This window comes from Neocloeon triangulifer, unplaced genomic scaffold (assembly GCF_031216515.1).
Source record: "Neocloeon triangulifer isolate White Clay Creek 2 clone unplaced genomic scaffold, ASM3121651v1 ptg000012l, whole genome shotgun sequence".
Lineage (NCBI taxonomy): Eukaryota > Metazoa > Arthropoda > Insecta > Ephemeroptera > Baetidae > Neocloeon > Neocloeon triangulifer.
Window position 1 is genome coordinate 19,171,741 of NW_026775554.1, and position 15,758 is coordinate 19,187,498.

At 34.7% G+C, this 15,758-nt stretch overlaps 1 protein-coding gene across 6 annotated transcripts in view; it reads left to right on the forward strand.

Annotated features, from left to right (window-relative positions):
- Positions 1-15,758, forward strand: part of LOC132197061 (suppressor of lurcher protein 1-like) — a 136,613-nt gene that overhangs the window by 98,829 nt on the left and 22,026 nt on the right. For 5 of the 6 annotated variants that reach the window (XM_059620107.1, XM_059620106.1, XM_059620108.1 and 2 more), the window contains 4 exons: positions 4,387-4,543; positions 5,796-5,855; positions 11,172-11,401; positions 13,962-14,063. In XM_059620107.1, the coding sequence (XP_059476090.1) occupies positions 4,387-4,543; positions 5,796-5,855; positions 11,172-11,401; positions 13,962-14,063 (549 nt within the window). The remainder of the gene's footprint in view (positions 1-4,386; positions 4,544-5,795; positions 5,856-11,171; positions 11,402-13,961; positions 14,064-15,758) is intronic. The other variant, XM_059620110.1, reaches the window with a different exon arrangement.

Below are 15,758 nucleotides of genomic sequence, written 5' to 3' on the forward strand. Positions count from 1 at the left end.
AAAATGATTTTAAATTAATTAAACATTTAAACTGATTTAAACCAAAGGTTTCCTCTGCTTGCTTCTTTTTCATAAGATTAAATAAAGGAAAAAAAAATTCTTCTTGATCATAAACATCTTACGGTTCAACAGTAAAGGTTTTATAGGTCAAGTTGATTCATTTTGAGCGCGGAAAGGTTTACTTTCTCCTTTATAGGAATCGCAGAGATTCGGAAACGAACGATTTCGAGCGCTCTATGGAAACACAAGCAGGGCCCCCGATATTGTTTTTTGGAGAAAAATACCGCCACTTAAGAAGGTCGGCTGCACCGCGTGCAATTTATTCGAGAGGAGCGATCTTTAGCCACTTGATGGGGCAATTTGTTGGAATATGTTTTGGGTCGCATCTTGCTTTCGAGAGTCCAAACTCTTTGTGTACAAATATGGAGGGAAGGGGGGCTTATTACGAGCGAAGTCAGCGGTCCGTGGCCAGCGGGCGGGCCTCTCCATTATTCCGCTTTTGATCTGTGATAGCCTTTTGTATTGATTCGATACGTGCTAAGATTTATTTATTGGCCACCGCAGAAAACAATTTCTTTCTCTCTCGCATAGATATATAGAAACGGGTGGAATTTACGATCGGGCTATATGTGGAGCAGAATGTACGAGAAGTAGAGTGGTGGAAAAAAGTACTATATATTGCTTAAAAGGTTACTTTTAAGGTGTCCTACAATTTGTCAGCATATACAATGTCAGAAAAGTGTAAGACAAAATTTCAGTAAAATTTGAAGGTTAGTTGTACAAGTTAAAAATGTCAAAGAAATATTTTTATTGATTTTTAAGGGGGATTTTTAAATTTTTTACTAACATTTAAGTCTATTAAAGTAAATAAAAATTGAAGATAAGCAATAATTATTTTGAAAATAAAAAACTAAAAAATAAAATATATAACAAAAAGTTAAATAATATTATTTTTAAACTAATTTCATTTAGTCTTACAAATTTTGAATTTTAATGACACAATTTTAGCTTTAAGGACTAAAATGGAATTGAAGATTTTCTTTTTAATAAAAAATATTTGAAATAAAAATTTAAAATGCCATTCAGTGTTTCATGTAACTAGATTTAGTCATAAATGCAGCTATGCTTACGCAGGTGCCTAGATAATTCAGGGTTATAGATTTCAGATCCTATTTATTGCCACTTAAATGCCACTACTTAATTAGCACTGACTTAAATTCTAAACTAGTTTCAGATTATTCAAGAGGACAGAGGGAAATCAATTAAGGAAATAATTTATTTCAAAGAAATTCAATTCAAATTATTTAATGAAAGAATATTATAAAATTGGTATTTTAATTCAAATCATGAACACTGCTATGTACGTGGCATGATTCCGAGCGCTATCTGCAGTAATTGTTATTGTGCAGCGGCTTAATTGGATTTAAAGGCGAAAACCGCCGAGTGTGTTTCTGCTAATGAAGTGCAACCGACTTAGTAAAATGCACGCCGCTGCCGCCGCGCTAATTTGTCTTATTAGAGCCTAGTGTATGCGCTGCTGTTCTCTGCTCGCTCTACGACTTTTAACGACCGTCCTATGCTGTTTTTCCGTCCTCATCTTAATGCCATACTGGTTCTGTTTTGCAGATAAAGACGTCGTTAACGCGCATTCTACCGTTTCAATCTAACTAATGCAACGAGTTTCAGAACTCTAGCTAATTGCCACTAGAACTTTAAAAATTACTTATCCATTGCGACGTAAAATGAAGGATTTTGGTTTCCAGCAAATTTTGTCGTCTAAAAAGAAAAAAAAATCGAGCTCGATCAAAAATCCCAGAGGCGAACTTCGCCCGAATATGAATAAATTTAATTAGTGTTTTCATCAAATTTAGAATTTTATGCAATATATTATGGTCTCAAAAATCTTAATATTTGACTGTCATTATTTCCAAATGTTTAGAAGGACACACAACATCTTATTATCAGTTCTAGAATGTATGAACAGGTTGATGTATAATGTAAAAAAGGCACTTTTATTCAGTAAGCCATTTTTCCTTTCTTTATTAAAAATAAAAAGTTCATTACTGTCAAGAATCAAGTGAAATCTTCATGAAAAAACAGTAAAAATAGGGTTAATTAAAATTATTCTAAACAAATAAGTTAAAAACAAAAAATCCTCAAAACGTCTCAAACATTTTTAAATTTTTTTATTGTGGCCAATTTTATTGTAAAGAATCAATTAGCTTACACTGAGTGGAAAACACTTTTGCGTTGATTACTGCCTCACAATATAATTGCAAACGCATTATCGTTTAATTCGATGAATCCTATTATCGAGTGCAAAATCGATCGGCGGCGGATTCCAAGCCTTTTACGCCGCGTCTGAGTGCCCATTTAATTTGTCCCGGAGCGCAAATTCTGCTCTTCGTTATTAATCTTGGCATCGCAATAAAGCACATTAATTTATTAAAAACTCTCGCTCGTACATTCTGCCAATATGGCCGACGATAAAATGGTGCAAACACAATGCACGGCAAATTTATAAACGCCCTGTGCAGACCGTATAGTCTCTGCGGCGCGATTATTGAAATTCCTTCCAAGCACTACTTTTACCTTTCGGTCATTTCGCGCCAGCTCCGTTATGACCACCGGCAAATAGAATGGCTGATGCGATGGCCAAAAAAACAGAAAACGGCCTGCGCGTCCTGAATATTTTATTTCGCACATACATATGCACGTGTACTTGTTTTTTTCTGCGCGTTTTCACTCGACGGTGTTATACCGGCAACAATATCCCCGAGCAAGGCGACATGCAAATGTGCCGCGTTTTTGTCTCCGAGGCACACACGTCGCGAGTCTCGAGAGAGGTAATTTCTTTGGCCAGCAAATCGCCACTTTTTGCTCACACTTGCTCGCTTCCCGCTGCCAAGGAGAATTTAGCGGAACCGTTCTCTGCGCCCTAAAAACGCTTTCATCGTGTGAAGCGTGAAAGTTTAAATCTCATTGTTCCCAGCAATCTTATTTTATTAATTACTTTGAAGTATTTTGCTTTAAATTTGGCAATATTGATCGATTTTATTACAAATATCATCTCATTAATGAGTTTTCTTTCAAATGGAATAATTATACAATAAAAATCTCAGATTTCGCTCAAATTTATTTAGAATAATAAAAAATACCATGAATAAAAAAATGAGGTTGCCATACTGTTATTTTGTTTCACGTTATGTCAGAAATTTATGTTATTTTAAAACTGAAATTGAGATGAAATTTTATTTTTATTGTTAGTAAAAAGTTAGACTATTGAAAAACATTATTTTTAAATAAAATTGGAAACAAATATTTTGGATTATTCAGCAATAAACTCCTAACCTATAATCTTGAAACTCGACTTTTTCCTCTCTAGTGTATGGCATAGTTTAAGCTTTTAAGAAGGAAATTATTTTTCCAATTTCTTGTAATAATCTAAAAACTAGATAATTCTTAAAAGGTAATCAGACAATTACTCCAAAGTTTGAGAAACTGCAAAGTCAACAGAGCAATTTGTTAAACAACTGTTTTCTAAATAAGAAAGTTTGACCTACTAGAACTAGTATGTAACTACTTGCGAAACAAGGCCAAATAGTTATAAAAGACAGTCTGCAGTCTGCTCTTTGGAAATATAAGAAAGATATAAAAAAAATAATGTTTCCAGCCATAGAAAAAAACTTAATATCACACAATATTATTGAACCATAGCTCTAATAACAATTAATGATATAGAGTTAAATCTGTTTTCCAAATGCATATTTATAAATATAGTTGTTCATATTGACGATATATTTGTGTTAAAATTGCTTTGTGACGGTTTTAAAAGAATCTTTTAAAGTTGCTTGTTTTTCACATTACAAATTTGTAATGTCTACCGATTTGTATATAAATTTATTAAAGACTCGAATCGCACCGACAAGAATTTAACTGGCAAAAAAAAGTATGAATATGGCAGTGCGTGCTGAATTTAGTTCTCTTGGTGAATATAGAAAATCAAGTAACTAAAGTTCGCCCTCATTTTTTCCCCACACTGTTGAAACGCAAGAAAACGCAACTCTTTTCAATAGCGCTCGCACCATAGCAAAAAGTTCTTTCGGAACGAAATTTGCTGCCAAAATTCACCCACGAATAATTATGTCATCGTTAAAAGCAGCCGAGAGAATTTCTCCACCATCTTTTGTGACAAACAAACAGGGGCGGCGGAGAGAATTTCCACCCTCTTGCCTGCTCGAAATATCCCATCATTTTCCGCAAAAGTGGTGGTGCGCGCCGTGTGTGTTTTTGCAGCCGCTTTTTCTTTTGTGCGGCGATAAAGAGAGTTGTTGCGGGGGCAATTAATTATTCGCTCTTTCTCTCATTTTCTTGGTTTCGTTCCAGGACTGTTTCTGACGGACGGCCAGAAGGTTCCGGGCACGCATTGTGACTACGTCTTCACCAGCTCCAATTTTTCGCTGTCCAAGGGCAAGTTCTTCTCGCCGCGCTTCCCCTCGAGCTACCCTGCCGGCGTGTCTTGCAATTACCGCTTCACTGCCAGGTGAGTTTGGATAATCCGCACCCGCCGCCAAAACGGCCCATGCTAATCCTGCGGCCGCAGGATAATTGTTTATGCAAATTCAAGTGCATCCAGACAGTGCGGTGAAAGGCACGGCGCATAATCTCAAATTAATGCAAATGGCTTGTGGTGCCTTGTTACGTTTTCCAACACATCCCTGCTTTCAACTGCAACTCTCTGTCTCGCTTTATTTGCATCAAACAAGAGCCAAATGCGGATTAATTTAACATTTGAGAATTTAAATTTCATGAGATGCAATTTATATTAAATTTAATTCAACAAAACTGAACATGAAAAGGAGCAAAATTTGTTACATTTATTTATAAATTTGATTAAAATTAAGCAATAAAATTTACAAAATTAGATTTATCTTTATTAACTATTATTTAGTGTTTCAATAGTTTTTACCTTATTTTCCGTGAATAGAAAATTTTGAAAAAATAAATTATAATGGCTATGAAATGCAAAAATATCTTTATGAATAAAATTTTATTCAAAATGTTGAAACTTTTCACCTGTAATGAATAATTTATAAGTCAATTCAAAGCTTACAATTCATAATATAAAAAATATGACTACCTATTTGTACCATCGGAGAATTTGAATTTTGCTATTCTTCTGACGAACTACATACCTAACTCAAAAATCACTTTATTCTGTGTAGCTTAACATTTATTTTTTTTATTAGAAGATAGAATATGTTAAAAAGAAAAAAAAAACTTATTTTTATTGATCAACTTGATTTTTTTTTTTTGTCATCTTCATAATCAAAAAAAGCATAATTTTACAAATTAAAGCTTCTTTTTTAATTTTCATATTTTATTTGATAAAAATTAAATTAATGAGAATTAGTATTATCACTTTTTTTAAACCAGAATTACAAATTTTCCAAAGAACCAAAATTTGTGCTAAAATTTTTTTTTTGTTAAATAAATCCAAAGCATGTTTCTCAATGGAAATAAATAAAAATGTGTGCTATTGTTGCATACAAAAATTTCCTTTTGGGCTTATATATTTAGGCGAGCTTAAGGGAAGTGGATAAACCTTTGAATAAATACCAGAATAATTCGCCGCCGCACCTCTTTGGAGAAAATCTTGTTTGCTGTTCTGTGTGCGCCCCGTTTTTGATACTCCCCGTGCGGAAACTAACTTTTGCCGCTCCATCCCAAAGACATACGCGTCGCAGACTTCATATAAGACGCACCAGTAAAGCGAATCAAAATTCGATTTTCAGATCACACGAGCGGGTTCGCGTGGTGTTTGAGGAGCTTAACCTGCAGAAGGGAGATGTGAGGTGAGTAAACGAAAGCGGCTTACAATAATATCTCTCTCACGTGAGATCGAGCTGGAGAAAGATGAGATCGGCTTATCCGCACTCTCTCCAGCGCGCGAAAATATACGAGCCCGGTGTGCTGATTTGGCCGCACATTCTTTCTTTCTTTGCCGAACACTTTTGGGCCGAGAGAAAGGTCGGGCCAGAAATGAGTGCGGCTGAATGGAATCACTGATGGCATGCATTAAACATGAAATCAGTCTGCAGCCGAAGCCAAAAGTTCGCGCTCCAACCTGTCACCCGACGTGGAGAGGGTGGTGCCTCGGCCCCGTTTTCGTGACTTCTTATCTCCGCGGGGATGAGGTGCCGAACGCAAAAGTTCCCATCAAAAAACTTATTTTATTTCTTACTGAATGGCAAATACAGTTTGCAATTGATGTTTGGAACTTTGACGCCTAGGGACGTAATTATATGAAGCAAATAATTATGTAAAAAAGAATTTACCAAAAAAATCAGGAACAAAAACATTATGTAATAAAAAATGCTAAAAACTATAATTTAACTTTTAGATCAATATTTGTAACATTTTTGTTTTTTGTTGTACTTATTCTCAAAACAGGTCTCAAAGATTTTGAAATTTTACACCCATTCTTTTTGTTGTTTATTTCTTCATTAATTTATCATTTATCCTCTTAATTTAAGGAATCTACAGCTGTCTACAGCTATAAAATTACAGGCAATTAAAAAAAAGAAAAAACTAAAAATAAATCGATATCACCTGCATTTTGTATTTTTTTTTTAATTTTACTTAGAAAAAAAATAATAAGCATAAGAAATGATAATTAAAATTAATTAAAACGATTAAAACTAGCATGTGAAACTTTTTTAATAAAATTTCTAGCTGTTCGCCACAAAAGCCTTATCCTATTAATACCCATTTTCAGTTAAATTAGTTTTTTCATTATAATATTAATTTGCTTTTATCTGCTTAATTTCTTGTTTCTATAAATATTTTAAGCCACATAAATGAACTAAATTAAATTTACTCTATACAATATTTTAAGTAGATAATTAAATTTAAATTTCACATAAAATGTAAATTTAATTTGACATCATTTATCGAATTGCTCTAAAAGTAATTTCCACAACGTTTTCACTTTAATAACCCAGCCATAATAGTTATAATTTCCACGGCATTCAAAATTTGCATGACGCACTTGCAAAAACATATCATTGGCCATTACCAAGTCTTTCACCGATCTGGCAGCACCGCAGATAGGATACACCCTACTCAAAACTGCTTTTGGACGTTTGTTTGCGTTGGCCATTCAAAAGCGAGAGCGACTAAATTTTTGATCCGATTTGGCAAGCACGGCCGGCCGTTTGCTCATTTTGCGTCGTTCCTTCGGCCGTAAAGGGAAGAGACCCAAGTTCACCTCGTAAAGGAGAATGACCAAGTGTCTTGTTATTGTCGCCGTTAAAAGAACTTTTTTACTGCATTAGCACTTCCGTGTGGGCCTGAAAAACGTCACTGCGAGAATTTCGGAGCGCAATAAAATTTTTACCCTGCAGCCGGGCCGAAATCGTTTTGACTCTGCGGCGCGCTCGATTTGCGACCTAAGCAAATGTGCGCGGATCCGTTTGGTGACGAAATTCGAGCCGATTAAGCAAACTGACTGTGAGCAGGGTACTTAACTCGCCCGTTTCCAATGAGCACAGCGTATCACGTTTCCAGTCGCGAGGCGCAAAGGACTCGCTCGCTGGTGCGCAAATACCAAACGCAAATATTATTCCGACTGCGAGATTTGCCGTTTCATCTCGCGTGGGTGCTTGGCAGAGGTTGTTTAAATTTAATGGTTAATTCATTAAAAAATATAATTATATTGTGTTAGTTAATCGCTAGAAGAATGAGTTTAAGATGGAGAAAGACAAGAAAGTATTAATGCTGGTGGAAGATGAAAGAAAGGTTTGATCTAGTGAGTTTTTAAATTTTATTTGCAATTTTTCAACGTCAAAAGGTTATTTGGATTGCTTATTATGACTAAATTGTTTTTACAATTTAGTGCTACACATTTTAAACTGCAAATTCAAAAGATTTAACAAAAAAATTTTGTATCGACTGACAATGAGAAGAATTAATAATAATAATAAAATTACGTTTTTATTTAGTTTATTTTAATTTATATATTATTTAAACAAAATAAAAGTATTTTAAATACTTTTTTATTTCACACTTATATGTATCCCTTTTTAATGATAATGTAGTAATTTTAAATAAACGCATATCTATAATGATTTGCTTACTTTGCATTAATGTTATTGTGTTGATCTGTTATTCTGTTGTGTTTAATTTAAACATTATGACGTTCATTTATCTTGAAATTTGTCCCAGATATATACAAGAATGTCTTATTATCTCAACTTCTATAATCATAATTGATTTTTAGTGGAAATAATCGATTGGAAATTTTTTATAATCTCAAAATGAAAACTGAAATCTTTTGTTGGTTAATACATCATGGTTATCGGCGTTTTGTAAAGATTTTTCGTATGTTAAATTAAAAATTTGGAATTAATTAATTTATTTATTACACGCTGTAGAAAAACGCTATAAAATTTATTGAATTTGATAGTTTTCACAGATTATTACTTTGTGCGTTTATAACAAAAACCAAATGAAAGACAAATGAGAGCAAATCGAACGAATAATTTGCCCTTTCTGCACGTGCTGCTGAAAAGTTTTCAACAATTCATTGATCATGGAGGCGGAGCGGCCGAAATTAACGCTCAGCGCTCGCGGCGCTTTCTCATTTCCCTGCGCGCAAAATCCGTTTAAAATATAATTTATTAAATGTATCGACAGGTTCAAAAGCAACCAACGGGCGCAGTGGAACTGAAAATTAATACCATCAGTTGCACAGAGCTGGTAAAAAATATACACCGAAATTTTTGCGGTCAAACATCGGTGCCTGCAGGGAGTAGCAAATAATCGCGTTAATTCCGCGAGTTTCGCAATCCGGGCCAAAAAGCAGCAGCCGAATTTATGGCTTATTTAGGCAACACGCGCGACACGGGTTCGCGACGGACGATAAATCACCGTGGCCGCGCCGAAAACAAGCCCAGCTCTCTTTTTCCAATAAACACACAGAGAGACCCACTTGTTCAAGCGGCTGCTGACACGCTTGATTAAAAATCAGTGCCCTCCCCAAAACTTTTTGTGCTAATTCGCCGCCGTAAATCTACATGGTGGAAATTATGAGAGAGTTTGCAGTTTGTAACTCATGGATGAATAATGGAGTCGGGAACACCCTTGCTTATCCTAAATTCGGACGTTTGAATAAAGTTATGATCAATTTCTTTGTCCAACAAAGTTGGGCATACGACATGCTTAAGAAATTATAAATTTTCTTCTACAATTGTAATTGTTCCCAGTTCGGTTTTTTTTTAAATAATAGCCAAATTTTCAAAGATTAAAAGTTATCTCAATATTTAAAATTCATTTTGGTATGCTTCAATTTTAAAAAGAGATGAAAATATAATAATAATGAAACTGGAGCAACACTTACTCTTAATATTCAAACAATATTAACCCTTAAATTCACGTAGACCTCGCTATTGATGCACTATTTGAATATTAACTTGTTTTTGTCAAAAATTTAGTTTTCTTTATAAAATACGCGTCAGATGCATTTACTTTTTTTCATTGTTCAAAAGAATATTTGCCACTCATTTATAATAATTTATTTGAATAGTTTAATTCTCCATCATATATTGAGAAAAGGGCTTTATTAAAAAAGTCACATTTATATTTTATATCGAGGTCTTTTTTTATATATTGCAGGAATAAAATTAATTTATTTCAAACACAACGAATTTAAAATTTGTTGAAATTTGAAAAAAGAATCGGAATAGTTTTTTGTTGTTCAATAATTTTGCAAGATTATAAACAAAAAATTATATACTAGATTTATTCTAGAGCATTTTCTCCAGGATAAATTCTATTTCTTAAACTTTTATGAGGAAATTAAATTAGGGGCAACAAAATGGCTGTTTTTTTTTTTAATTCTTGGAGAAATATTATCTAGATTGAATTAAACTATTTAGTAAAATTACACCTGTTATATCTTGTATAGTTTTTGGCTGAACTTTAAGCATGCTGACCCAATCCATAAACAAGATTTGAATTTTTTACGGCAAATGCATTTAGGGTAAACAAGGGTGGCTCACGTCCGCGGGGTGCCTCATGCTGACAACAATGGGGCTGCGAGGGCGTGGCCCCAAGGTACCATAATACGTCTTTGACATTATCTAACTGCAGCGCGAGCGATGACACGTCGCCTTTGTGCGCCCAAACTAACGCACACCCCGACAGCTAATTACCCCATAAATTTGCCGCCGAGCGCTACTTCTCACTTTCTTCTTGCTCTTGGGAGTCTAATGTGCGCGCGGGAAAGTCTTTAACGCCCAGAGAGCTAGTTTAACGTTCAAAAGGTTACTACCAGATAAGAGCTGCGGGCCAAAAATTAATTTCCGCGGTAATGAGTGTCTTCAAAAAATACGAGACCTGGGTGAAAATTCTGGCCTTGAAGATTAACGTGCAAATTGTTTTAAAAGAACTGATAATGATCATTTTGTACTGCCAAGAGAGGCAAAAATTCTCGCTTTTTTAATTTTTGAAAACAAACTTACCAGGTATTGAAAAAAGCCAAGTTCTAAAAAAAGAAAGCAGCTGAATGAATGAGGGACAATTTTATCAATTTAAATTTTTTATTTAATGGATGATTTAAATTTTGTTTTCTCTGCTTATAAAGATTCTAAAAGCGACCGCCCCATTTCCATTAGGCATTTATCTCAAATCCAGACCAAAGTTTTGTTGAAAAAAGTGAAGTCGGATTGATTTATGTGCAAGAGCAATTTCGCAACGAGCTTCTAAGGAGATCATTCGCCACTGCAGCTTTATGCATTGGTTCGCTAAATTAACTCAATGCATTGCTACTGAGTGGGAGACTTTCTTTGAGCACTAAACTGCTTTCATGTTGTTGCTTTGAACTGCGGATATAGATACACTCGTAAAAGATAATTGCACAACATAGCGGAGACAAGACGAGTGTCTCCCTGCGGATTAATATTTCCATCCGAGCGTTTCCTCCGAGAGCTCCATTACTCAGCAACGCTAAATTTGCCGACAAGAGGTTCATCTCGGTTTTTTTAAAGCACCCACACAGTGACAAACAGCGTCTTCCTCTTTCTTGATTACACACTTGTCTTTTGCAATTTCCTCCTGCTTTTTTTTCGATTTCCAAGAAGTAAGTCTGAGACGATTGCGTAAATTTTCAGCTGTCTGGAGCGCGAGGACATTGTGCGAGTGCACGACGGCGCCGTTTGGATGGCCCCGGTGATAGCGGCCGAGTGCAACCAAGCGTTCCAGCTCGAGGTTTTGTCGACGGGACCAGATTTGCTCGTCAGGCTGTCGGCCAGGTCGCCCACGCCTGGCCAGGGTTTCAGGGCCACTTTCGAGTTTGAGGCGAGTGGCGACGACCAACAGCATCTCGACCCCAAACAGTCAGGTAAGGAGAAATTTCAATTAATAGCAAAATCTGATGTCAGGGAAAAAATCAAAATATTCGTTTTAGGTTATAAAGAAAAGGCTGCAGCAATTTTTTATTCTGATCTGAGAATGGAAAAACTAAATGGCAACTTTTAAAACGCTTTCGATTTCACAAAATATTAAAGTTATTTTAATCAATTTCAATCATTTTGAATCAGGAAAAAAGATAAAAAAAATTGTTTGCGTTGATTAATTTTTTACACCACTAATCTCAAATTTGTATAAAAAAAAGCACTTGGTAATAACTTTTAATTTCAAAAATTTATTTTGTTACACTTAATGACAAGCACTTAAATTTGATAGTGTCAGGATAAGAAATAAAATACCCACTTTTCGTAAATAGCAAATATTTGTGGAGAAAAATAGACATTATTAATTTATCGTTTTTTACTGATATTCCGTTTTAAAACATAGGATGATTATCGAAGTAAATTTTAAATTAATCGAATTATCAAAATGCATTATTCACCAATCACCAATTATTGCTATTTAATAGATAAATGATTATTATTTATTGCAGTGCCACCGTATTATCATATATACAGAGCTATCAGGCCGTGCATCTGACGATTAATTTTACAATTTGGTATTAGAACGTTTTGACCAATCACATTGTTGTTTCACAGGTTGCATACTTTAACAAATCTGATGCGCCCATATCAAATTAAAATCAGCTAAAAAATATAGATTTATTGAATGCAAATTCTGCGTTCTGAACATTTCGGTCAATACTTTTTGTTTCAGGCAGTCTAATATTCAATATTGTAAACATTAAATTGGCTGGAGATTTTCTAATAAGTTAACTCATTTTCAGAGAAAATGATATGAAGGTAAAAAAAAATCAAATTCATGAGATGGAATGTGTTGGGCTAGGCTCATATCTAATTTAAATTTCTCCAAATATTCTGTTTAATAAATATGAAAAGCTTAATTTTTTTTAAATGAATTTTGAAACCAAAAATGTTTATTCGTAAGGTTAAAAATTATTAAAAATATTAAAGTTTTAAAGAATGCTAAATATAATATCTTTTTTTGGTATATTAATTGTTTTGACTATTTTTTTTTTCAAAATAATAAACAAATTTGGCAGTCTGAGCGATAGTTCGAGAAGAGAAGTTTCCATTGAATTTTCTGAATTTCCCGTTTGCAGACCGCAGAGCCATCTCGGTGCTTTTCCACCAACGTTTTGCTAAGGGTGGCTGCGCAACAGGTTTCCCATTGCGAGCGAACGCTTTCAGTCGCACGCTATCTTCAGGTGTCGGCTGAAACTGCCTGCTTGTGCGCCTCACCCCGAGTGGCTCTGACTACCCTTCACTTAGCGCCGCGATTATCTGGCGTGCCATAAAGAGCAACCCCCGTTTCAGCGCGTCATTACCGCCCTTTTGATTGAGCCCTTAATTGAATGTCGTTGGAGAGGAAAATGCTCGACTTCAATTACGAGATTTGTGTTATTGCAGCTCGTTTCAAAAGCGACAAGTACCAATTAAAGCCAGTCTCTGGAAAATACCTTTGTGAAAATTAGCTCGTTTGAAAAACGCTTTTTGCACTGTAGGGACCAGACGCGTTTATTTGTATTCCACAGTCATCCGATCTACATCCAAGCATTCTTTCTACTCGGAAAAATGTTTACTAGGGCTCAGGGAAAAGATATTTTGTTTTGTTTAATAATAATCAGAATTAGTCAATTTGAGGCTAAATCGAAGTATTTTGTACAAATCTTTAAATGAAAGATGAATTTATCCAAAATTATTTATTTTCATAACGTTTTGTAAACTTGGGCATAAAAGATTTTCTGATTATTGCAAGCAGATTATTAGTTATTATTCTGTACATGTGTTTGAACACGAATTACCAAATACCGGAAGTTATGTATTGATTGAAAAATTAAAAAGAAAATCTTTGAAGAAAAATGTAGCATTTGAAAAATTAATGAATAATTAAATCAAATAAGATAATATAAGTGGAAAAGGTAAAATTTTAGCCCACAAAACCTGATAAAAAGTTTTAAAAAAACCCTGCTTTCCACAGAAAAATAGATTAAAAGGTTAAATTTAAAAAAAAGTAGCTAAAATTTGCTTTTCAGTGACATTTATTTTGAAAAATCAATTTGTATGAAATCATACACGCAATAACGATAAATTATAAAAAAAATTATTATTTTCCTTACTTTTGGCTTTTAAATTTCCTACAAGAAAAAAAATCTTTGCATTTCCCCAAAGTATAAATCGTCGAAAAGAAAGTTATTCTCTGCAGCCTTTTCATTATTCACAAGTTACTTTTGTAAAAAAAAAGCAGTTTTTGAGCATATTTTTCCTGCCGAGAGGGGAACGACGCCCACGTGGGCAGTTAAGCAACCGTTCGCAACGACACGTTCGGCGAGTTGCATAACACGGCAGGCAGGCAGGATGAATGAATGATCCGTTTTTATTTATTTATCCCCGAGCGGCTGTTTTGCCCGGGGATTATTTGTCAAGCATCGCAAGTGGAGGGTAAAAAAAGTAAATTTGTTTGCCCCGCAGAGTCCATGATGAATCCATCACGGGTGATCAATGTTCCGAACGTGAGCTCCAGCAATTTGAATAATCCCCCGGCGCCCGGAGCGGCGGCCAGCACGACCTCAGGTGAGTGTCTGTTCGGATTAATTATCCCGGGCTCGAATCCGATCGAGATCAAATTAGCCGTGTGTCTTCTTGAGAGGCCCACGCCTAATTATCGTCTCGAGAGGCAATTTGTTGCTCGGGGCACTCATGCAGATGCCCTTCAAGAGGAATGCGCCCGACCCGCTCTCACCGACAATTTAATCAATTTGGAGGGGCAAATGGCCGACTAAAGGGTTAATTCCGTCAGCTTAATTAGCTAAGTTTCGCGTGTACCGGTCGGAATGTTTGCAGTTAAAGGCGAAAGGGACGCAACTGTATTTTTTAACGATACAAAAATAGGGTAATGGAATTTCCATCCTAATTTAAGCCTCATTTTATTTTAAAACAAAATTATCGCAATACGACCTTAATAAATTAAGCAATAAGTACGATGGGTAGATTTTAGGTGAAAAAAAACATTGCTGTTTGGTTTTATTTTCTTAACAGACAGAAAAAAAATATTTATTTTGTCGCACGCCATTGGCGTTCAATAAACACATTCATTCATTCAAAACCTCTCATATAAGAAGTATCATTATTTATAAATTATAATCACATGTTTTGAAATTCGTCAAATCACATTTATTGAAATTCGTGCAATCACGTTTTTTAAAATTCATGAAATCACATTTTATTCGTGAAAAATAAATATATTTTTAAGAATCAATTGTAAAAAAATTTAATATTATTCAACATGAAAACAGATTTTGTTATTCATTATGTATTTGAATTACACTTTTCCGTGGATAAGTCATTTAAATACTTTAAAAATCGAGCCCGTGAATATTGGCTACGTGGGCTAAGTATTAAATTATGCCAGCTTATTGTTTTTAGGGTTTTTTAGGAGTTGCGTTAATAACGCCATCGAACGTCTACAAATTCCCAATCCGCCCCTAAATTTTCACTTTGATCTCTGATTAAATAGCAGAGAATTAAATATTATTTTGCGCACAGGAGCGTAGAGAAAATAATAATCAAGGCAGTTTTATAGCTGTAATTAGCATTTAATTAAATGAAAAAGAACCAAAATTATTTAAAAAAATAATAGCAGTATTTACTGAAAACAAAAAATGTATAAAGCGTTAGAAACGTAAATAGTTGTTTAGTATTTCTTGTTGAAAATTTAATTTAATTGAACAACTATAAAATTTGGGAAAATTGTTAACTTAAAGAATAATGAAGTTTTCTTGATAAATGCTTGGCTTTTTTATACTTCAATCGTAAAAAAAAAATATCTTTTGAAGAGGCCGTATTACCTTCCCTTTTTTTATAAAAAGAGATTTTTCTGCCTGAATGTTGGATGGTTTTTTTTTTGAGAAAATGTAAGAAAATTCAATTCTGAGCAGGCATTGCGAAGTAAAAAGGCTTGTTTGGTATGATTTTCTCGTCGCGCAGCCAAGACAACTGGAAATAAAACTTTTCGACTGCCGCCGCCGCTAATTGAGATTGTGCGCCTGCAGCTATATGGGGTGTGTTTTGAGGGCAGACTTTTTCAATATCGCCCAGTTTTTGCTGCTCATTTCCTTTGCGCGCGGAACATTGTGCCAACAAAGTGGCCCTCGACTTGCTGCTTCTCTCTCGTGCGGAAAAACAGAAGCGAGAAAAGGGCCGCGAGAGAGAGAGAGAGCAGAAAGTTTGGATTGTTCGCCGGCTCGCACTTTTTACGACTGCCTTTTG